At 40.9% G+C, this 22,739-nt stretch overlaps 1 protein-coding gene across 7 annotated transcripts in view; it reads left to right on the top strand.

The window, feature by feature from the left end:
- Window positions 1-22,739, top strand: part of LOC114554117 (inositol 1,4,5-trisphosphate receptor type 1) — a 77,293-nt gene that overhangs the window by 9,116 nt on the left and 45,438 nt on the right. For 6 of the 7 annotated variants that reach the window (XM_028575734.1, XM_028575738.1, XM_028575735.1 and 3 more), the window contains 31 exons: window positions 5,912-6,021; window positions 6,626-6,712; window positions 7,518-7,676; window positions 8,624-8,722; window positions 9,452-9,535; window positions 10,203-10,349; window positions 10,596-10,691; window positions 11,692-11,736; window positions 12,905-13,059; window positions 14,277-14,376; window positions 14,711-14,871; window positions 14,970-15,111; window positions 15,303-15,461; window positions 16,011-16,183; window positions 16,773-16,892; window positions 17,169-17,363; window positions 17,956-18,207; window positions 18,299-18,440; window positions 18,546-18,699; window positions 18,792-18,982; window positions 19,100-19,232; window positions 19,323-19,377; window positions 19,465-19,630; window positions 19,834-20,007; window positions 20,116-20,190; window positions 20,314-20,451; window positions 20,551-20,676; window positions 20,782-20,982; window positions 21,074-21,325; window positions 22,074-22,199; window positions 22,301-22,429. In XM_028575734.1, the coding sequence (XP_028431535.1) occupies window positions 5,912-6,021; window positions 6,626-6,712; window positions 7,518-7,676; window positions 8,624-8,722; window positions 9,452-9,535; window positions 10,203-10,349; window positions 10,596-10,691; window positions 11,692-11,736; window positions 12,905-13,059; window positions 14,277-14,376; window positions 14,711-14,871; window positions 14,970-15,111; window positions 15,303-15,461; window positions 16,011-16,183; window positions 16,773-16,892; window positions 17,169-17,363; window positions 17,956-18,207; window positions 18,299-18,440; window positions 18,546-18,699; window positions 18,792-18,982; window positions 19,100-19,232; window positions 19,323-19,377; window positions 19,465-19,630; window positions 19,834-20,007; window positions 20,116-20,190; window positions 20,314-20,451; window positions 20,551-20,676; window positions 20,782-20,982; window positions 21,074-21,325; window positions 22,074-22,199; window positions 22,301-22,429 (4,346 nt within the window). Of the gene's footprint in view, window positions 1-5,911; window positions 6,022-6,625; window positions 6,713-7,517; window positions 7,677-8,623; window positions 8,723-9,451; window positions 9,536-10,202; window positions 10,350-10,595; window positions 10,692-11,691; window positions 11,737-12,904; window positions 13,060-14,276; window positions 14,377-14,691; window positions 14,872-14,969; window positions 15,112-15,302; window positions 15,462-16,010; window positions 16,184-16,772; window positions 16,893-17,168; window positions 17,364-17,955; window positions 18,208-18,298; window positions 18,441-18,545; window positions 18,700-18,791; window positions 18,983-19,099; window positions 19,233-19,322; window positions 19,378-19,464; window positions 19,631-19,833; window positions 20,008-20,115; window positions 20,191-20,313; window positions 20,452-20,550; window positions 20,677-20,781; window positions 20,983-21,073; window positions 21,326-22,073; window positions 22,200-22,300; window positions 22,430-22,739 lie in introns of those variants that run through there. The other variant, XM_028575739.1, reaches the window with a different exon arrangement.

The raw sequence follows: 22,739 nt of genomic DNA, 5'->3' as shown, positions 1-22,739 counted from the left end.
CCTGATATTCTTACCCTAACCTTAACCAATCTCACGCTGAGGCTGTATAATGCATAATCATGGAGGAAAAAGGTCAAGGGAAGAAAGGTTTAAAAGGCGTCAGAAAACTGAAACAAAACAAAAGAATAGGACATCAAAGCATCCCCTGCTTGTACAGAAAGATGGCGGAACAAAAAGAGCAGACATTTTCATTGCTAAACCAGTAGCATGTGAAGACCATTATAGTGGATAGCATTACCTTTGTCCTGGCTTTATGTGTTTACTCTTGGGTAGTTTGTTTTGTACTTCTTTGTTATTTGATATCTTATCTGTTGCTGCCCTAATTTCCTCAAATGTCTTTTGCACGAACACAGAAACATTCAAAGCTCATTAACCCAAACAAACTCTAGGGCATTACCTCCTTGCCACCACTTATTTATTGTCAGCCCAAAGTGCTGTTACTGTCCGAGACACACTGCAGACTAGTTGGGTGGTTGATGTGGGATAAACACCAGGACCTCTAGTCCCTTCCTCATCTAATAACCACATATTGGTTTCCTGTCTATTGAGAGAGAGAGAGAAGTCTTGCAAAAAACAGGAAAGCTGTCGACCTACTTATTGTCTTAGATGCATTACAAGTGATTAGTTGCTTTCTCTACAATATCGCCAACAGGATAAGGACCTTGTAGCAAACAGCAGTTTATACAAGCCAAATCATTGAAGATATTGTTGATTTAACACTGAATAGAAAAAAAAGTATTATGCAACGTGTTTCTCTAGGCCCCTGGCCAGACTGATGTCTAATTACTGCAGGGAAGAGAAGCTTGGATCTCTTACAGAGGCGCAAGCAGGCCTCCCTGCTCACACAATGTGCTTTATTTGCTTTTATGACAGGGCAGCAGACAATGGGTGTTCTGCACTGGACTTGCTCATCTCTGTTGACCTAACAACCTCACAGTAGTTGTTATGGCCACCATGGCTACAAGCATCTTCCTCTTGATCTTCTTAAATCTGGTGAAGTTTGCCAGGGTTTTGTTATTAGCTTTTTGTTGAACTGTGCATGTCTAAACAGCTAGTGTTAGTGATCTTTCTGAGTCATCTGCGGCCCTTTTGCAAGACCACTCAAAGCAGTATTGCATGATACCGTTGATACACCAACAATCATCACTAGACAAGGTCTAAAAACAAATGCAAAGCTCCATCCAGTCATGTTTTAACTTATATAATACCTTATATTATTAATTTGTGTTATGTGTTTTTTCACAAAAAGTTCAATTACCCAGTTAAACATTTTTAAAACAAAATCTACTCATTTAAAAATCCAGAATCTATGAATATGCATAACTTTTTAATTTGAAAGGTGTAACTACTGGACATGGTTTTCACCTACTTCACTGAGAAGTGAAGCAGCTTCAAGTTTCCACACACAGTCACACATTGGACTGTGATTGGCTTCTAAACTAGTCATGATGTCACAAATAATGCTCATATGTACACATCAGTAAACTCAGATTTAAGATGAGCACAGAGAAACGTTCTGCAGATGAAAGAACCTTTTAGTGTCAAACTCTGCACGTACATCACAATGCACAGTGAAGCTAACTAATGATTACTTTTCAGTTGCAATGTAATAAATGCTATATATAATAAATGTTTTGTCGTTCATCGCCTAATCTCTCACACATTATGATGACATTTAGGACGGTTAAGAAATAAGTGGTTACATCCTTCCAGACCAACACTAAAACCCATTGGCTGAACAAAGTTCTCAGTAGCCTGAACTCATTTAGCTAATTGTGCAGTCTGTTGTCAATAGACCTTTTCACGGCAGACATGTTGACATGTCATAGTAGGAAAAGCACAGGTGAATTCAAAACCATTAATGATGGCTGCATTCCACTTAGGAGAGGCCCTGGTATTGTGCATGCTGACTCACTGAGATATCTTACTGGGACACTTGATGGATCTGAGCCATCATTAAGGTTATCAGTTTAATCTGTCAAAATGTCTGCCTATGAAAAAGATCCATACCTTAAACCATTTCACATGGTAAAACACAATTTGCAGATCTCTCTTAGACTTTTCAGCAAAACTCCTAAACACATTCTCAAAACACATCCTGCCCTCTAATTACATGTCATCCGTACTGGTAAACACAAGCGGCAACAATAAAATACAAATAGAGAACACATGTCATTGATTGAACCACTCAAAATTGATTTCACTTGTTTCAAGTGATGTGACGCAACCAACGTAAGCCAGTTCAGAGAGCAAACAGGTTGTTGAAGGTGGGACAATATTGCTTGTGATGTCGACGAAGTGCTTTGGCCTGACCCAGCCCAAAGACAAGAAGAAGCACATTAATCACATGTTTACTCCTTTTGATTTTTGTCCCTTTTTAGTATTGTATACTGTAGTACAGTGCATTGTAGGCTGTATACTGTACAATGAACAAATTGTATGGCCCTGAAAATTGTGCTTTCCATTTGTTAACAGTACTGACTGCTCAATAGATTTTGACTGGTTGCAGGTTCATATCAACAAAGAACAAGAATTCCAGTATCACAGAGACAAAGGACAATTTTGTGAGATGCAGGGTACAGTACTGTAAAAATAGGGGTACAAGGAGGAGGAAGAACAAAAAAAATTGCGAAGAGCAAAGCAGAGTAGTAATTTCAATGACCGAAGACAATGATGGGAAAAATATGAAATTTGTTTTGAGATTAAAAATGTAGGCCTACTTCTCCCTGAGAACTATATGTTTGGAGCAATGTGTTTTCTATTTCTATTTGGTGTGTTGTTTACTGACTGCTTGATAGTGTATTTTCCTTTTAATCACTTTGTTTAAGATTTGAGAGCAGTGTTTGATTTTGAACACAGGTAAAACTGTTATAAGGCGAAAGTTTCATTTTGCGAGAGGAGTCAGAGGTTTTGTAACTAGTGCTTGAAGATGAGGTTATGTGTTTAATGTTTTCAGAAAATGGAGCAAGGCTTCAGAAATTGTGTTTTAGCAGTTGAGAAAAACTGTAAAAGGTGGACAGTCTTAGAAAAGGGAAATTGTCGTGTTGCTCACCGAGATGTTCACAGTTGCCATGCATGTAATCAGCACTACGCTTGTTCTCTGTTAATGCTTAAAGGGGGTGCCAGAATCATATGCCATCTTCCACAGTTCAGAGTCCGCTATTCTGTACACAAGAGTGTGTGAGAGAGGGAGCAGTGTTGTTTAAGAAGGGTAATTATTGTTAAGGCATGACATCTTTTTAACATGTGTCATCATGCTACATTATGAAAATCTTTTGACGTAACTCTGCATTCATACATAGTACTGACATTTATGGATGGAAGTCCTGCCTAGTCGTGCTTTACTTACTGTGCATCACTTTGACTATATGTGGGCCTAACACAGACAAACTTGAGACTTTAATTCAAGTCAGACTTAAGTTTAAAAAAAAAAAGAAGAGGTCTTGTGGCTAGGTTGGCTCAGTGGTTAGAGCAGGCGCACATATACCTGGAGGTTTATGCCTCGACGCAGTGGTCCAGGTTTCGAGTTTTACCTGAGACGATTTCCTGCATGTCTTCCCCCTCTCTCTCCCCTTTATCACCTAGCTGTCCTGTCGATTAAAGGCGGAAAAAGCCCCAAAAAAGTCTTGACTGCGGACTATCTGAAAAGCTGACCTGACTTGAGACTTGAAAGTCCAAAGTTTAACAACAGAACAACAAGAAAAAATAAAATGGCCCTCCATAGCCACAAGGTGACTGAATGTTCCAGCACCTGTAGAGCACAAGAGTTGCCTAGCAACTACTCAGAGCCAAGAAATAGTTTGGCACACGACCGCCCGTTGTCATATTTAGACTTGGTTTTTTTTGTATGACTTAAAGAAATGAGCTATAACCTGTGTACTTTACCAGCGCTGGAAGGTGAATTCACCTTCAGAGGGAGCCAGTTGTTTCTCAGCTTCCACTTTTTGTGCTAAGCTAACTGGCTGCTTGCTGTATCTTCTTTTTACAGACAGACATGAGAGGGAGAGAACCTTTGCCTGAAATTTCTTTCCCTCAAGGACTTGTGCCTTGATTTGGCTTTTGCCCCCAAAACAGACAAACAGCACTGGTCATATTTATAGTTTTCACACACAGGACAGCTACTATCAAAGAAAGCTTTGGGAAATCAAATAGATGTTTGAGTGACTAAATAATGTGATGTTTATGGGGTTGGTGTTCAGGTATTAAAAGATCATTTTTAAGTTGGAGGAATGTTCATGAATGATTGGAGTTCTCTGGACTAGTCCCACCACTTCTCCTGCCCAGTGACCCCAGAAGGAATTCTCAACCCAGATTTTAAGTTTGACTGAACTTACATGTCTCTCTCAGCTGACTGTGATTAAAGGCAAACCTTCAGTGCGAGCTAATTATCTGTCACACTCTGCACTCCTATTGCAGCTGTGATTGTGTGTTTAGAGTATGATAAAACAGTCAAATTATAGCAAAGCTTACTCGACAGACAAGAGCTTCCAGTGTATGTGTTTGTGTTCATTTTTATTTGGTGTTTCCACTTGCTAGTTTGATCCCGTTCTGGTATGTGGGACGCAAATGAACACCCATATATTCAACAAATGGGTCCACTTCTTCTTCCTTACACTCTTTATGCCTTCTCTCTGTTTCACATTCTGTGACTCTCTTCCTGTCTTCTTCATTTTTCTTTCACTTCCTTTCTCTTGTTGTTCTTACCAAATTTTAGGTCAAACTATAGTAAACCATATCTGATGAGAGGGCTGAAGGGGGATGAGAGGAAGATTTGCAAGATAGAGACCATTAACTGGGAGGGAGAGAGTGGCGTGTGTGAAATGGAATTCAGAAAAGGAGAAGGAGGGATGATAGAATATTGAGGGGGGGAAGATAGGGAGTCCCCACCCTCTTCTCTCTCCCTCTGTCATATCCCACTCCCCTTCTCTTGGCTGGCCTTATTTGGTCATGTTACTGCGGCTATAGCAGGAGGAGGGAGAGAGAGATTGTGGGAAGGATGGACAGATTGTTCTTTTTTTCTCCTCTTTTTGTTCTCTCGGAATAGAGAGCTTTGGTTTGGTGAGAGGTGAAGTCAGAGGAAAGCCAGGACTCAGAGGGAGGAGTCGCTGATGGGCTGAAGTTTAAGCAAAATTGTCATTGTAGTTACTGTAATGCGCTCCTGTTAACTGAAAGCTAAACTAAATTTGGAGCCAGTGTAAAAGACTGTCTGCTTCCGTTGCGGTTGCTGTGCAGCTTGATACAGAACAGGAACTCTTCTCAGACAGAAGAGGAACTCTGTTATGTTAAAACTGTTGCCACATGCAAATCAAGGGGCCGATTTTCTAGCTGGCTAGTTTCTATGGTATCTATGAAAATGAGCAGCACAATCAGAGTCTTGCTGACGACAGCATCATCTCATGGTTGCTGTGGTTACGAACTTTGACTGACCACAACTCATTGCTGCCATAACACACACACATAGAGGTTATTGTGCACTGTCACTTACCCTAGTCTGACCACAGGATGTTACCACATACTGCTATACTTGTATATCATGGCACACACACACACACACACACACACACACACACACACACACACACACACACACACACACACACACACACACACACACACACGTTTTTCTGTCCCTCATTACTCCTCCCTGAAGCAGACAAAGCCCTTTGATCTCCCTTCAGGAGAAGAGTGAACATGTGTTTAAAGTGCATGCACACACACATGCATGGGTGTGTTCAGAGAGAGGAGTGTGTGAAAATAGTGTGTGTTTATATATTTTGGTTATATCTGAATAAAGCCTCCAGTTTCACCCAATTGATTATCAAAGTATTCATCTCTTTCTTCTTCTCACCCTGTGCTCATCTCTGTCTCTATGCATCTTTGTCCCTGTATTTATTTCGGTGTCTCCGTCCAGACTGTCTGTTCAGACTGTGTCCCATGAACCGCTACTCAGCCCAGAAGCAGTTCTGGAAAGCGGCAAAGCCTGGAGGGAACACAGACACGGTGCTCCTCAACAAGCTCCATGTAAGTGAAGTGACAACCTGTTGACCTCCCCACGGTCACCGCAGAATAGTATACTACACACAGACCTGTACTCACAGGGACTCACAGGACAGAGTTGCAGAACTTTTTCTTGATTTCTTTTTATCATCACGTTTAGATGGTAGATTTGGTCAAAACTGAATGCAAAGCTGCACAGTGAATGTATAGAAGTGTTCACTCTGCACTGCATTTTAAAATTCTCCCTCAGCAAATATACATAATAACTTTAAAAACTGCTCTTAAAGTCCTTTTATAGACATTCACGAAGCTTTTCACTACTTTCCTACCTTTCTGCCCTCAACATTCTCCTTTCTCTCTGTCTGCTGCGATACAATACCATTTAAAGCAATCTGTTATCGGACCACACAGTCATAAAATGGAAGATTGCAATCTCGCGATTAAAGCCCCTCTGTTGAAGTGTACATTTTTAGCTAAGAACTTTATTCTATGCTTTGTTTACCAGCTAAACCATCGGATTACGTCTTAATACATTCATGTGTATAACTGGTATTGGTGAACAATGTTGCAGTTAGCTGGTGTGAGATTAATATGATGCTCCTCTTTTTATCTCAATCTTGCCTTCCAGCATGCAGCTGACTTGGAGAAAAAGCAAAATGACTCTGAAAACAGAAAGCTGCTGGGAACAGTCATTCAGTATGGGAATGTCATTCAGGTTTGTCCCTCTGAAATAGTCATCTTATTCTTGGTATTTAGTCAGATAAACTTTGTTTAGACTTCCAAAAAGTTTTTGATTGAACTGAGATGGCTCTGACATGACATCAATGGAGGTGATTTCATCTCTCCGCTTATCTTAAATTTGAAATATGCCTCAGTTTAAATGCATGTAGAGCATCCTCCCCAGAATTAACCCTTAAATTAAAAAAACATAAGCCATAAAGTGTATCTTCTAGTATTATAATGTTGTGAATTTTGCCATAGTCCCGATGAAAATGAAGGAGGCTGAAACCTCCTGCAGTCATAGTCAAACCATGAATTAATATTATACTGTACACATATACCGCAATACATCCTGAACAGAGAATACTGGAAAGAGGTTCATAAATAAATTGAACACACATACACATGCACAAAATATGAAGATGACTTTCAGTGTAGTTCTGCATGAAATCAGTGTTTAGATGTGTGTGTGTGTGTGTGTGTGTATATATATTTCACCTTTATTTATTAATTCAGGGAGGAGTTTCACTGAGGGCAATGCACTCTTTTTCAGGAGTGCCCTGATCACATTCACACACCTAGAAGTTGTCCAGTACAACCACTGTCTGGTCTGGGTTTGGTCACGAGCTCGCTTCTCTAACCTTTAGACGGCCACTGCCATTTCTTACCTGTAAATAAAATGAACAGTAGCGGTTAATTTCTAGGAGTGCCTCAAATTCAAGCTGCTTTCTTTTAGGCAGTACACTATTAGAAGCACTTCATCTTTACCTCAGATTTCAAATTTTCAATCTTCTGCTCAGCTCCTCCACCTGAAGAGCAACAAATACCTGACAGTGAACAAGCGTCTGCCTGCGCTGTTAGAGAAGAACGCCATGAGAGTGATGTTGGACACCGCTGGGAACGAGGGCTCCTGGTTCTACATCCAGCCCTTTTACAAATTACGCTCCATTGGGGACAGTGTGAGTCATCATATGTACCCGCCTGTGGGAGTGTTGCATTGTGTGTGGCTGTATGTCAATCAACATGAGGCAAAGGACTGAATCATGTCCGGGATGATACGAATTATTATTATTATTATTATTATTATTATTAGATTTTAAAATATGTGTACTTCTTTAAATACAGTAGCAGTTTGCCACGTCTCTGTCTTTAAAATAGAGTTGCTCGTTTGCATACACAGCAGTAAATCAGTATTATAAGGTTATACAAGTCTTCTTTACCTAAGTGAGGCATCTCTATAATCACATCTATCCCTGGATGGACCTGTGCCAGCGCCCAATTGGTGTTTACCTGATCACAAAGCTCTTGTTGGCACCAGATTGTCTTCCCTGCAGCAGGAAGTAGTGGGCTGGTGCCCACTGCCTAAGGACTAAATGAACCACTGCAGAGATGGGGCTTCTCTGCTAAGCTCCTTAAAATTAGGTATAGCACAAGGCCTAAGCAGCAGGCCTTGGACAGAAACAAAAAACTGGAGTCACTCCATAGCTGCTAAGAATAGAGAGAAGACAGTGCAAATGTTTACCGATACTCTCTGACTCGTAAGAGATTCAATGTTCAGTAAATCACCGCAATTGAGTTGCACTGTACTCAGGGTAGATGTTTACATTGTGCTCTTATAGAGTAGACATTGCTAAATACAGTAAATTGTTTAATTTTTTTGTTTATTTATTAGTATAGGTAAAACTCAATAAAAATAAATAAAAAAATACAGTGCAAGTCCTTGTCATTTGCAGAGTCCAGACCCAGTGAGTTCAGTTATGTACATTGTGGTGCCTGATAGCTTTCCATTTTCTCTTAAATAACTCAAGCCTAACTCTGCTTGTGCTAGGATTACATTGCATAACCTTTGTTCCTCTATCTTTTACATTTTTGTATTTTATTGTTTCTGCTTTGGGTGTGATTGCAGGTGGTGATTGGGGACAAAGTGGTCCTGAACCCAGTCAATGCTGGTCAGCCACTCCATGCCAGCACACACCAGCTCGTGGATAATCCAGGATGCAATGAGGTTTGGCTGAGTCACTGCAAATTATCTTCACTGCTCAGATGTTTCTGTGGCTAAATCTAATTATAGCTTATAACTGCTGCTTGGTTATTAGCTGCCTGATGTGAAACACTACATCATTGTTTTCATGTCCTCCACATTTAGCACAGTTAAGGACTGAGCTACAGCTGACACTTCATTTGGAAGGTCATCCAGTTTCTCTATCATAACACGAGACTGCTCTGACCTATTTAAAAACATATTTTTTTTATCAAAGTGCCTTACAGAAACACAGAGACGCTGTGGTCTCTTTTATTCCTTATTTATGACTCTGCAAGCAGTTTGAAGATATGTGAAATAGTAAGAATGTAAGCACAAATCATTGATGTTTATGTCATGAAGTGGCAACTCTTAACAAAGCAAAGGAAGTTGCACATTTTTCAATGTTGGATTGTGGATTTGTCCCTACAAGTACATGCAATAGAAGTGTATATTAATGTATTTAATGTTTATTATAATGAAATTATTGTTTATTTAGACAACATATCAATCTTTAGACACATTTTAAGGTGTTATCCCTCCCTTAAAAAAATGCATCCATGATTTTGCCTCACTCCGGGTATTGAGGAAAAAAATCAAACCCCACAAACTCTAAACTATCCCTTTTTAAGCTTTGCAGTGTTGTTGCAGTGCTCGGACTGTGCAGGAGATTATACCTACATTCACGTCATACTCTGATTGTTTGTCTTCCAGGTGAACTCGGTCAACTGTAACACCAGCTGGAAGATCGTCTTGTTCATGAAATGGGGCGACAATCAGGAGATCATCTTAAAAGGGGTTTGTCTCACAGTAGCTATCGGAAAAAATATATAATTTATAGGAATTTTGGTACAAAACACATTAATATCTAATACAAACAATGGATATATAAACACACATACAATACATGAACAGTCAAGTAAGACAATAAGGATAACAAGAAGGATATCACAATAGCATCAGTCTGCAAGTTTCTTCCAAACATGTATAAAACTCACTTACATTCTTCTTGACAAGGGTTGTATAATGTCCCTCATCAGAGCTGAGTGGGCTGCTGGCTCTGTTTGTTTTCAGTTCAGTATTATCAGTGTACAGCATGTGCTTACAGATGAGATTTTGTTTCATTTGTTATTCAACAGCTCTCCATTAGGGACTTTAACAGCAAAAAATAGCCAGGACTATAGTAGGTCTAGCCAAATGGCCTCTTTTAAAATATTTGACTAATGTGTTAATGTATTAAATTAATCTTGGGGCACTTCTGGAACATCTAGAGGAGTGAAACTGGTGTGAGTCCACATCGATCGTAAGCAAGGTCTACAGAGATCTTACATAGTTGTTTTTGTAAATAATAAAAATAGCTTCAGGTTTATTACAAGGAATGCATTGTGGAATTTGAAACTAATTTTGCTACGGGCACACACGATTATATATTTAATTTGACTAATTATGGTCTCCCTCTCTCCAGGGCGACGTGGTACGGTTATTTCATGCCGAGCAGGAGAAATTCCTCACCTGTGATGATCACAGAAAAAAACAATATGTTTTTCTTCGCACTACTGGGCGGCAGTCAGCTACCTCGGCAACCAGCAGCAAAGCCCTATGGGAGATAGAGGTGAGGAAGAATATTTTTAGAGTTGCTTTAGCTGATTGTGGTATGTAGCGTAATGTATGGTGTTAAGGTGTAGCAGTGCCCTGTATGCCAGCAGTAAACATGAATATTTTAATCAGTCTTCTGCAGTTTTGTAGGGAAACCATAACTGTTTACTTTACAGCATACCGGGTAATTCAGTCCACAGCACCTGTTAAATAAATTGTATGCATTGATGTAAGATGCAACTGCTGTGTGCTCTGGTATCAGGTTGTGCAGCATGATCCATGTCGAGGGGGGGCAGGCTACTGGAACAGCCTGTTCAGGTTCAAACACCTGGCCACTGGACACTACCTGGCTGCAGAGGTCAGTGCAGCACAGACACTGTGTAATTGTGATTAGAACAAGGCAACATTGACAAAATCAAATACTGTTGATATATTTTGATTATTTTTAGGTATTTACATTACTCCGAAAATGGTGTCACTTACAGTAACTGTAAAGCAGCATGGAAGACCAGAGAAATACAAATTAAAGCGCCCATATTATGCTCATTTTCAGGTTCATAATTGTATTTTGAGGTTGTACCAGAATAGGTTTACAATTTTCAAAAAACACCATATTTTTGTTGTACTACACATTGCTGCAGCTCCTCTTTTCAGAGCTCTCTGTTTTAGCTACAGAGTGAGGCATCACACTTCTATCCCATCTTTGTTGGGAGTCGCACATGCGCACTAGCTAGGTACTGCGCAGTAGCTAGGTACTGGGCTACTAGCTAGAAGCTAACGCCGCTAGCGGTTATCCACCTCGTTCTCAATGGCAAAACACTGCTACAACACACACGAGTTCACCCTAATCTAGAAAAAGAAATTGTATAGAACTACTTACATGTCCCTCGTCTGCAGGTATTCAACGCAAAGTTGGAAGTGCGCCCTCGTTTAGAAGAAGTCTCCCGGCTAATCCTGCCTTGTACTGACCGAAGTTGGAGAAACAGCTAGCTGATGTGGTATTAGCTAAAGTGGTTAGCACACACCAAATGTTTCGGCCAATGACGTAGATAGCCCTGCTGATTTTGACCAGCTCACCCGGAGACTGAAGGCAGGATACATCATAGACTGTATATATTAGCAGTCTATGGGATACATTCAGAAACCCGTATCTCACTCAAAACAGCATGGATGTTTTTTTTTCCAAGTTTGTATGCGTGGAAGCACCAGAGACACAAAATAACACCTAAAATCCCAGAAAAAGTGATTGTTTTTCATAATATGGGCACTTTAAAGTTAAATCTAAGCTATATTGAAATTGCAGAAAACTATATTGAATTAAGCAGATTTATTTGTTATGTTATATTATGTTTTTGCAGGTGAATCCAGAGTATGAAGAGGAGTGCCTGGAGTCCCGCTCCTCAGTAAGTGAGCCACGCTGAAAGACTTGTGTTTATAGTGGATAACGTTCATATGTCAACAACCACTAATACATTGTTAGTGTTTGAAATGTGTCCATTATTGTCTAATCTTTACCCAACCTAACTTGTTGATGTAATACTATGAAGCAGGGAAATACTTGTTTCTGATTGGCTGGCAGGGATAAAATTGTATATCAGGATACCTTAAGCCCAGTTCCAGACAATGTTTAACAGCTTTTGAAAAGCCAAGGTGTCGGTGAACTGTAAGTAACCATAGTAACTATATGTATTCTTTACACTATCTTGCCAGTTTACTCATTGGTGAAACTCACCTGACTTAAACTTCTTACAAACAAACTTAGGAGGCCAGGTTGTAAGGGTGGTGTAGCTAAGGAGGGTAAATGTCCCTTGAAATATGAATGCTGTACAACTACTGTAGTAATTACTTTTTCCAGCAGTAGATGGCTAAATTATTTGCAACATGAGGTGGTATTTCATCTCAGTCACCAGCAGATGGCACCCTTTCACTATGAATGCATTTTTCTGGTTGCTGCTTTAAATCTTTGCCAAGCTCACTGAGCTGGCTGATCTGCTGACCAGGCAGTCTCATGTCAGCCAGCTCACAGTCAGCCTACTCTTGACTTCATCTATTGCCTCACTTCTACAGGAAATAATAAAAAAAAAAAAAACTCAAAAACTATACCCAAAGGAGCTGGAGCATGGCTGAGGCAAAAGATATAGCCCCTAATTTATTCTGATGACTATTTTCATCATAGTTGAGCCTAAAACAAAAGAAAAAAAACAGGACAGGCACTAAATAAACCAAGATATTTACTAATTGTGCTTAGTCTGGAAATGTATTTAAAGCTCTGACTGATATTCCTGTAACCATTATTGGGTTATTACGTTAAGACTGGGAAATTTATCTGGGAAAATTCAATTTACAAAAGAAAAAAGTTTGACCTCTCTTGAGAAAAAGGTCTTTGAATGTATCCACTGCATTTCTTTTTCCTAGAAATCTTTCCACAGTAATAGACAGTTACCCTATCACTAATTCTTAATGATCTTGACACAGATGTGGCAGATCATCTCAGTTGCTGAAAATGGAAATCTTTTTGTTTTGTGATGCTGGCTCTTTCTAATCATACTCTGTTTTGACTTTTCCCTCCAGCTGGACTCTGAGCAAGAGGCCCTACGGGCCCGTTTGAGAAATGTCCAGGACAAAGTCATGTACACCCTTGTGTCCGTACCTGATGGAAATGACATATCTTCCATATTTGAGCTGGACCCTACCACATTAAGAGGGGGTGACTCACTAGTACCCAGGTAGGAAGGCCGTAAGATTAAAGTGGTAAAGTTTTCAACCAGCATAGACCGGTGTTACAGAGAACAGCATGGTCCTTTCCCTGGTGTGTCACTCTTTCCACTGAAACCTGAACAGCAGGCACATTACAAGCCGGGGACTTCCACTGTATATTAAGTTATCCTAATTTGTTTGCACAACAATAAACCATGGAAAGAGTGCTTGTGTGTTAATATGTGTTAATGTTAGTGTGTGTGACTTGCTCACAATAAACAGTAAAGGTAGAGTTATTCTTCAGAGTGGTTACACAGATAAGGATATCCACACTAATAAACTGCGGCCTACAGATTTTCTGGCATGATCCTTGTTTTTGTGTGAGCAGATGTGTTTGTGTTTTTGTGGGGAAGATGGATTTCTTTTGAGTCGTTGATGCAACAATGTGTCTGTTTAACTCACATTATTTTACTGGAATTACTGAGAATTTCACTAGAATAACTGAAGGAAGAAGGAAGCTGTTGTTCGCACACAAGTGTGATGTGTTCACGTGAACATGTAGGTCCTGCTGGAGCTTGACACAACATTTTTTTACCATCCAGTATATTATCATTTGTATAAAAACTCTTCATTTAATCATTGAAGGATTGGTGGTGTCCATCATTACCTGCAGATATTGGACAGGAATACCATTAACCACGCTTGACTGCAATACATACAAATCTTGACAGGTTGACACTGAAAGCATCCTATTTCATCTTTGACACAGTTACTTTTTAAGGGGATTAAATCACAAATGAAATAAAGGCTTACATTTAAGCCAAATAGATTATCCTCTGAAGTTCAAACATGACCTAGTACAAAAATACAAGCATATCTACCTTGTATTCAGCATAAATTGCTCATGTACATATATACTCACTGATGGACTGATCTATCAATCTAGTTCCACCTTTTGCTATACAGTACTCCCAACACTATGCAGGCTGTCTGAGTGGCAGGGGCACCCATTAGTGCACTGCATCACGTTTTTTCCACTGGACGGGCCCCTTCCAAGTGCACTATATCGTTTTATCTACTATAGGGGCATCCAAGAGGGCAAACATTTCAGGGATACCTAAACTGCTCTTTGTTTGCTGTGTGTAATTTCATACATTACCTTTTCAAGTATCAGTATTTACTATCTAGTATTTGTGCTCCAACAATAATGCAATCATTAATTAAAAATGGTAAAATGTGTTTTCAGAAACTCCTATGTGCGCCTCAGGCACCTGTGCACAAACACATGGGTTCACAGCACCAACCAACCAATTGACAAGGAGGAGGAAAAGCCTGTCATGCTGCGTGTGAGTGACAGTATATTTGCACTAATACTGGCACGACTGACAATGTACATGATGCTGAATTGAAATTCTGTCTGGGTTGATAAGATTTTAGTAAATAAAAATCTAAATCAACTGTTGTCAGCTGCAATACCTTCTGTGCAACCCACTCCTCCCCTGCTTTGAAGTTATGCGTGTTTCAGATTCACAATAAGTGTACAATTGTAGTTTCATTATGGGTTTCTAGAGTATTTGGGAAAAGAATCGAACTGGGCCCAGAGATCAATTCAAAGTACTCAAAAATATCTCCTATTGCTCAGATTGATGAAAGAGATGTAGGTTTCTTTTCTCATTCAAGATCGGCACCTCGTCCCTGAAAGAGGACAAAGAGGCTTTTGCAATTGTGCCCGTCTCCCCGGCTGAAGTGAGAGACCTTGACTTTGCCAATGATGCCAGTAAAGTGCTGGCCTCTATTGCTGGAAAGCTGGAAAAAGGAACCATCACACAGAATGAGAGGAGGTATAAAAGTCATAGCGGTGCCAGATTGTCAATTTCTAACAGGAAACAAGGTAGTCGTGTGTTATTGATTTGTTTCTCTCTTTTCTATGTACAATCAGAGCGGTAACCAAGCTTCTGGAGGATCTGGTGTTCTTTGTGGTGGATATTCCCAATAACGGACAGGATGTTCTAGAGATCATGGTCAACAAACCCAACAGGGAACGACAGAAACTCATGAGAGAACAGAATATTCTCAAACAGGTAATGCCTTAATACAGTTAATGTAACATTATGAACACATTTAGATTATGTTTTCCATTGAACCCATAACCTCAAATCTTTATCATTACTCAAAGTGGCACATTGCTCAGGCTTGCTGTCTGTATCAGCATGTTCTTTTGGCTTTAACTTCAGTACGGTTACGCTTCTCACAATCTTATCCCTGTATTCAGATCTTCAAGCTGCTGCAAGCTCCATTTACAGACAGTGGGGACGGTCCCATGCTGCGACTGGAGGAGCTGGCTGACCAGCGGCATGCCCCCTTCAGACACATCTGCCGCCTATGTTACCGGGTTTTGCGTCACTCTCAGCAGGACTACCGCAAGAACCAGGTACAGTTTGTTAGACCTAGCCTGCTTTATGTGCAATGGCACTGTATGACATAGGTCTATGTGCCACTGTAAAGGTGCATTCCAAATTCCCTTGATAAAGTCTAATGGCAAGTGAAAGAGGCCTTTGCTCTGATGTGATGATTTGTAACTGAATACTCTGTGCATTTTGCAAGGTTCACCCGTCGAGCCCCTTTAGCAAATTGTCTGCTAATACGAATACTATAGAGCCACACAGTGATACGAGCTCAAATAAGAAATGCTTGACATTCCTATTTCCCAAGAATAACCAATTTCTTTTAAACATATTTCAGTGTAATTGTTAGAGGGGTCATTTAATTAGGTTGTATGAGGAGGCAGTCTGGTTCTTGTAAACGTGCTTTGTTTTCCTGCACACAGATAAGGTAATGGATATAGACATAACAAGGTTATGCCATATAGTCCCTCTGGAGAATGTAAAGGGATAAAGATAAAGGGACTAGGTTTGTCACAGTGAGTGTGTGCCGTCTTGTTTTGGTTTGTGTATGCTCAGACTGTCGGTCTGTCCCGCAGGAGTATATCGCCAAACAGTTTCGCTTCATGCAGAAACAGATTGGCTATGATGTTCTAGCTGAGGACACAATCACAGCTCTGCTCCATAACAACCGCAAGCTGCTGGAAAAACACATCACTGCTGCAGAGATCGACACGTTTGTTAGCCTGGTCCGCAAGAACCGTGAGCCCAGGTTTGTGTATGCGTCGGTCTGTACAGTATGCACACCACATGACGAAGTGATTTGTGTAAAAAGGCAGAATCAAAGATAAAATAATGTGAAAGATAAAGTGTTAATAGGCCTATTTTTATATCCTGATTATAATCTGCATTTCCTGATCATACCGTGTCCTCTATACATGTATGCACACAATGAGTTCACCTAAACCCCACACGCAGAGTGTTTATACAACCATATACTGTAAACTCATACAGCCAGCTGCTGACGTAGTAAGTAAGGACATTGGACATTTTATTTTAACATACAATATGTTGTAATGTCCCTTTACTGTTACGATACATCAGTATAGTGTTCTTAAAGTAATCAAATTAAAGTGTGCTTGAACGTGTGGTCAGGGTACATTGGTACATTATTTACTCTACAAGGATGTTATGCTTTTACATCGCTAGTGCTTGAGTTAATCTTGAGTTGTTGTTTTTGTGTGTGTGTGTGTGTGTGTGTGTGTGTGTGTGTGTGTGTGTGTGTGTGTGTGTGTGTGTGTGTGTGTGTGTGTGTGTGTGTGTGTGTTTGTGTGTTTGTGTGTTTGTGTTTGTGTGTCCAGGTTCCTGGACTACCTTTCAGACTTGTGTGTGTCAATGAATAAGTCCATCCCTGTGACACAGGAGCTCATCTGTAACGCAGTGCTGGATCCAGCTAATGCAGACATCCTCATAGAAACTAAGTGTGTACTTCCTCCTCTGCTTTCACTTATTTCTGTATTATGCTCCTCATGACAATGTGCACTAATTTGAAGGCATCACTTTGAGCTCTAGAAGATAATTAAATTAAAAAAATAACTATTAGGGCAGTACAGATGTGTTTACTATGCTTGTCCCATCCATTATTTTTTTTTCATTTTTTTTTTTACGGATTCTGAGGGTAACAGTAATGCCATTGGCAGTCATTGTATTTATTGTATTTAAAATCAAAAAATGAAAACCGTCCAATCTTCCTGCAGACTCGTGCTGTCGAGATTTGAGATCGAGGGAGCGTCGCTCGGGGAGAACTCTGTGGAGTCAGAGGAGGATGAGGAGGAGGTGTGGTTGTTCTGGAAAGACAGCAATAAAGAGATCCGCAGTAAAAGCATCAGGGAGCTTGCCCAGGATGCCAAGGAGGCCCAGAAGGAGGACCAGGAGGTGATCAGTTATTACAGGTATTTACTGGGCTTTATTATCCATGTGGTTGTCTGGAAGAAAGCAGACAATGCTAGTACCCTATCAGACTTAAAATCATCATGGAGCCCATGACTGTTAGTGTTTATGCAGAATGGGTTAGACCTGGGCAATATATCGATATTATATCGATATTGTGATATGAGACTAGATATCGTCTTAGATTTTGGATGGTAATATCATGATATGGCATAAGTGTTGTCTTTTCCTGGTTTTAAAGGCTGCATTACAGTAAAGTTATGTCATTTTCTGAACTTACCAGACTGTTGTAACTTTTGTATTATTTGCCTTTACCCACTTAGTCATTATATCAATAATCAATGCAGTGGCGCTGCTCAGCTGGCGACTTGCAGCTCGCTATCTAATCTAATCTAATCTATTTATCAAAATCTCATTGTGTAAATATTTTGTGAAAGCACCAATAGTCAACACTACAATATCATTGCAGTATCGATATCGAGGTATTTGGTTAAAAATATTGTGATATTTGATTTTCTCCATATCGCCCAGCCCTAGAATGGGTCACATGTGAAGGTAAAACAAACAACACAAAAAAGCATTTTGCTGTTACAGATACCAGCTGAACCTGTTTGCCAGGATGTGTTTGGACCGCCAGTACCTGGCAATCAATAAGATCTCTGGCCAGCTGGATGTGGACCTGATCTTGCGATGCATGTCAGATGAAGACCTGCCCTATGATCTGCGGGCCTCCTTCTGCCGCATGATGCTGCACATGCATGTGGATCGTGATCCTCAGGAGCAGGTTACACCTGTGAAATACGCTCGACTCTGGTCCGAGATCCCCTCTGAGATCGCAATTGACGAGTGAGTACATGGACAAATGTAATGGAATGTTCGTTGTATATTATGTTCTATGTTGTAGATTAATTTGTGCGTTTTTGTTGTTGTCTTGCAGTTATGACAATGATGGAACATCTAAAGATGAAATTAAGGAGCGATTCTGTCTGACTATGGAGTTTGTTGAGAACTACCTGAGAGACGTGGTGTGTCAGAGCTTCCCTTTTGCAGATAAAGAGAAGAACAAGCTCACCTTTGAGGTCAGTCTGGCACATTTTTGATATCTAACCACACTCAAGTCATAGTAGTCACGTTTTGATGGCAAACCCCGCAAACCTATTTACTACTGTATCTTCCATGTTTAGGTGGTGAATTTGGCCAGGAACCTGATATATTTTGGCTTCTACAACTTCAGTGACCTGCTGAGACTAACCAAGATCCTGCTGGCTATTTTAGACTGTGTCCATGTGAACACAGTTTTTCCTTTCATCAAGCTGGACAAAGAAGATGAGAGTAAAGGTGTGAACACCATGGTTGGTCAGTGGAGGACCAAATATCTCATGGACATGAAGTTGATGTCTGTATATGTGCATGTGTGTGCTTGTTTCCAGGAAGTAATGTGATGAGGTCCATTCATGGCGTAGGAGAGCTGATGTCTCAAGTGGTCCTGAGAGGAGGGGGCTTCCTCCCCACGGCTTCAAACACCAGATCCAATGGAGACACAGTCAAGACCCAGACTGAACCTGAGAAACAGGACATACTGGTCATGGACACCAAGCTCAAGATCATTGAGATCCTGCAGGTGAAGGACCTGCAATAATACATGTACACGTATACCGTACAGTAGATACTGTACACATACATCCTCTAAAAATATTCACATGAAACTTCACACAAAACTTTCTGTCTTGCCCTGTAGTTCATCTTGAATGTCCGCCTGGACTACAGGATCTCCTGTCTGCTGTCTATATTTAAGAGGGAGTTTGATGAGAGTAACTCCCAGAGTGAATTATCTGTCACTGGAGTAGTGGAAGGACCGAACAACATGCCAGGTAAGGGTAACATTCATGGCTGCATTTTACAAAAAAAGTGGGGCCAATGAAATAGACTTTATTGGTCGCAAATATCTTTTTTTATTGCAGGGGCTTTGGACTTTGAGCACATAGAAGAGCAGGCAGAGGGGATATTTGGTGGAAGGTAATCCCAGTTTAAATCAAGGAAAAGTCACAAAATACATGAAAGAGGGTGTGTTTCTATTTGAGTGTGTGTTCTGTTTGTGTCTAGTGAAGAGAACACCCCATTGGACCTGGACGATCATGGTGGCCGTACCTTCTTGAGGGTCCTTCTCCACTTAACCATGCATGAATATCCTCCTCTGGTGTCCAGAGCCCTCCACTTGCTCTTTAGGCACTTCAGCCAAAGGCAGGACGTTTTGCAGGCTTTTAAGCAGGTACTGTATACAGCTTACAGCTACAGCTAACAACAGAACCAATGGAAGTCATACCACTTTAACTAAAGTTTGTTGTGCATTTGATTCTTTTTACCGTTTTGACACATGCAAGCACACAAACACAAATGCATTTACAGTAACATGTGAATGTTGGATCAGCATCATCTTGCCATTCTTCTGCTCTGTAATGTATGTTGGGACAGGTCCAGCTGCTGGTCACCAGCCAAGATGTGGAAAATTATAAGCAAATAAAGTCAGACCTGGACCAGCTGCGCTCTATCGTAGAGAAGTCTGAGCTCTGGGTGTACAAGAGGCAGGGGCCAGACGAGGGCATGGATGCAGGAGAGGGGCTGTCCACTGAGCCAGAACATAAAAAGGTGCAATATATTGTAACAGTTGAAACAGTGTAAAGCCAGTTGCTACTAAGTGTCTTTACTAAAAGAAGGCATTTTTCTCTGATGCATGGTCTCTGGTGTACCTTGTAGGGTGATTCAGGGGGTGCAGACAAACCAAAGAAAGCTGAAAGCACCAGCAGTTACAACTACAGGGTGGTAAAGGAGGTAACTCTCTCGCTTCTAAGTTAACAAGTTCGTACCTGCCTATGTTGCAAATGTTGTGGCAAAGCCCCAGAGATATTTCTTTACATACCTCACCCCCTCACATTTTCTTTCCTTCTTTATCAGATCCTGCTGCGGCTCAGCAGGCTGTGTGTCCAAGAAGGTCTGTCAGGTAGGAAGAGCAAGAAACAGCAACAGAGGCTGCTGAGGAACATGGGGGCTCATGCTGTCGTCCTTGAGCTCCTCCAGATCCCTTACGAGAAGGTCTCAATCAATCACTTTTAGTGAAATGTTCAGTGGCATGCTTTTTGTGCGTGTGTCAAAGTGGACAAACTTTCACATCGGCCATTTTCCCCTCCCCAGGGAGAAGATTTGCGAATGCAGGATATCATGAAGCTAGCCCACCAGTTTCTACAGAATTTCTGTGCAGGAAACCAGCAGAACCAGGCCCTGCTGCACAAGCACATCAATCTTTTCCTCAACCCAGGGGTGAGCAGTCCTGCCAGACGACACACTAAAAGACATCCACAGTGTTACTATGCAAACAACCTAATTTTGTTCTGGTACTCTTTTTTTTTTTCTTCTTTTGTTCAGATTTTAGAAGCTATTACCATGCAGCACATCTTCATGAATAACTTCCAGCTGTGCAGTGAGATCAATGAGCGTGTTGTTCAGCACTTTGTCCACTGCATCGAAACACACGGCCGCAACGTCCAGTACCTCAAGTTCCTTCAGACTATCGTCAAAGCAGAGAATAAATTCATCAAAAAGTGTCAGGACATCGTCATGGCAGAGGTCATGCCTTGTTTCCACCTTTCTAATGTTTGAATTATGCTACACTCTCTTGTGTGTATGTCCTGATGTGTATATTTGTTTCTTCCTACAGCTGGTGAATGCTGGCGAAGATGTTCTGGTCTTCTATAATGACCGCGCCTCCTTCCAGACACTGGTCCAGATGATGCGATCAGAGCGAGACCGCATGGATGAGAACAGTCCTCTGATGTACCACATACACTTGGTGGAGCTCTTGGCCGTCTGCACTGAGGGCAAGAACGTCTACACAGAGATCAAGTGTAACTCCCTGTTACCACTGGATGACATAGTGCGGGTGGTGATCCATGAGGACTGCATCCCTGAGGTGAGATAAGCCTCAGACTGAGCCATGCTCAGGATTTTACAGCAACCGTACAAGTAAACAATAAGCCAGTTATGGAGCAGACTCAGGCAGCACTCTGTAAATACTAGTCTCGCTTTGCCAGACCCTCCCCCACAGCGCTGCGGAGGAGGAGGGTCTGGCTAGTCTAACTATTCCGGGATGGGAGAAAAATGTGCTCTGGTTTATTTCTTTTAAACCAATCACAATCTCCATGGGTGGCGCTAAGCATCGGACAGAGCCACGGTGCGACTGCAAAACAGCCTCGGGAAGGAACTTGTTTTGGTGGATTACGTGTATGTTCAAAAGTTGTTTTAGTCGTGCAACAGAAAACTCAGATTTGACAGATCTTGTGATCTAGATGTTGTGATCTAGTCTAGCTAGCTGTCGCAATTTACCCTGCAGAGATCTGAGGAGCAGTTAATCGTAGTCCTCATAAATCGTCAGAGTTTAAAATTCCAACACAATGAAGGCGGAAGTTAACAGACTTTCCGTAGGCAACAGAGCAATCCCGGAAGTGGAATGTCGTGGAAGGCAAAGGCTTACAGAACAATTGTCATTGCGTCTAAATCCCATGCTTTTTAAGTATTCTGTGACCAGTGTTTAAGGTTTTGTGCATCAATGTTGAATTGTGTGATGATTTCTCCACTAGTATTATTTTGTTGTATTTGACTGTCAACTATCCTTGACTGGCACCACAAGTTTAACCCTAATCATAATCATAATCTTTCAGGTGAAGATCGCCTATATCAACTTCCTGAACCACTGCTATGTGGACACTGAGGTGGAAATGAAGGAGATCTACACCTCTAACCACATGTGGAAACTCTTTGAGAACTTCCTGGTTGACATTTGTAGAGTAAGAAACACCGAAAGGCTCTATGGCAACTTTGTCACTTCACTTAGAAAATAAGGATTGTTAAAATACAAGCAATTGTGTTGATGATTTGGTGCTTACAGGTGTGTAACAATACAAGCGACCGTAAGCATGCAGACATCATTCTAGAGCGGTATGTGACGGAGACGGTCATGAGCATCGTAACGACTTTCTTCAGCTCGCCTTTCTCTGACCAGACCACCAGCCTGCAGGTATGCACCCACCCACTGTCTTAAGAGTTAGGAAACACTATGCAAGAAAAAAAGCAGTCAAGCTGAAAAGCATATACGGTAGCTTTAAAAGTGCTGAGTGAATGTGAAAACATTTTTTTATTATTATTTTCTGTTATTTGATTAAAGCAGGTTTGATCAACAGCCACTGTGGGAATTTTGACAAAAAACAGGTGTAATGTAAACCTGTTGCTATAAACCTTCCTTGACTCATACAGTATGTCTGGAATGTCCAGTGCACTTTCTTTTTAAAAGGTCATCTTTCTGGACCATACCCCTACCATTAAACTGT

This window comes from Perca flavescens, chromosome 4 (genome assembly GCF_004354835.1).
Source record: "Perca flavescens isolate YP-PL-M2 chromosome 4, PFLA_1.0, whole genome shotgun sequence".
In the NCBI taxonomy this organism is placed as follows: Eukaryota; Metazoa; Chordata; class Actinopteri; order Perciformes; family Percidae; genus Perca; species Perca flavescens.
This window is presented reverse-complemented; position numbering and strand designations above follow the sequence as displayed.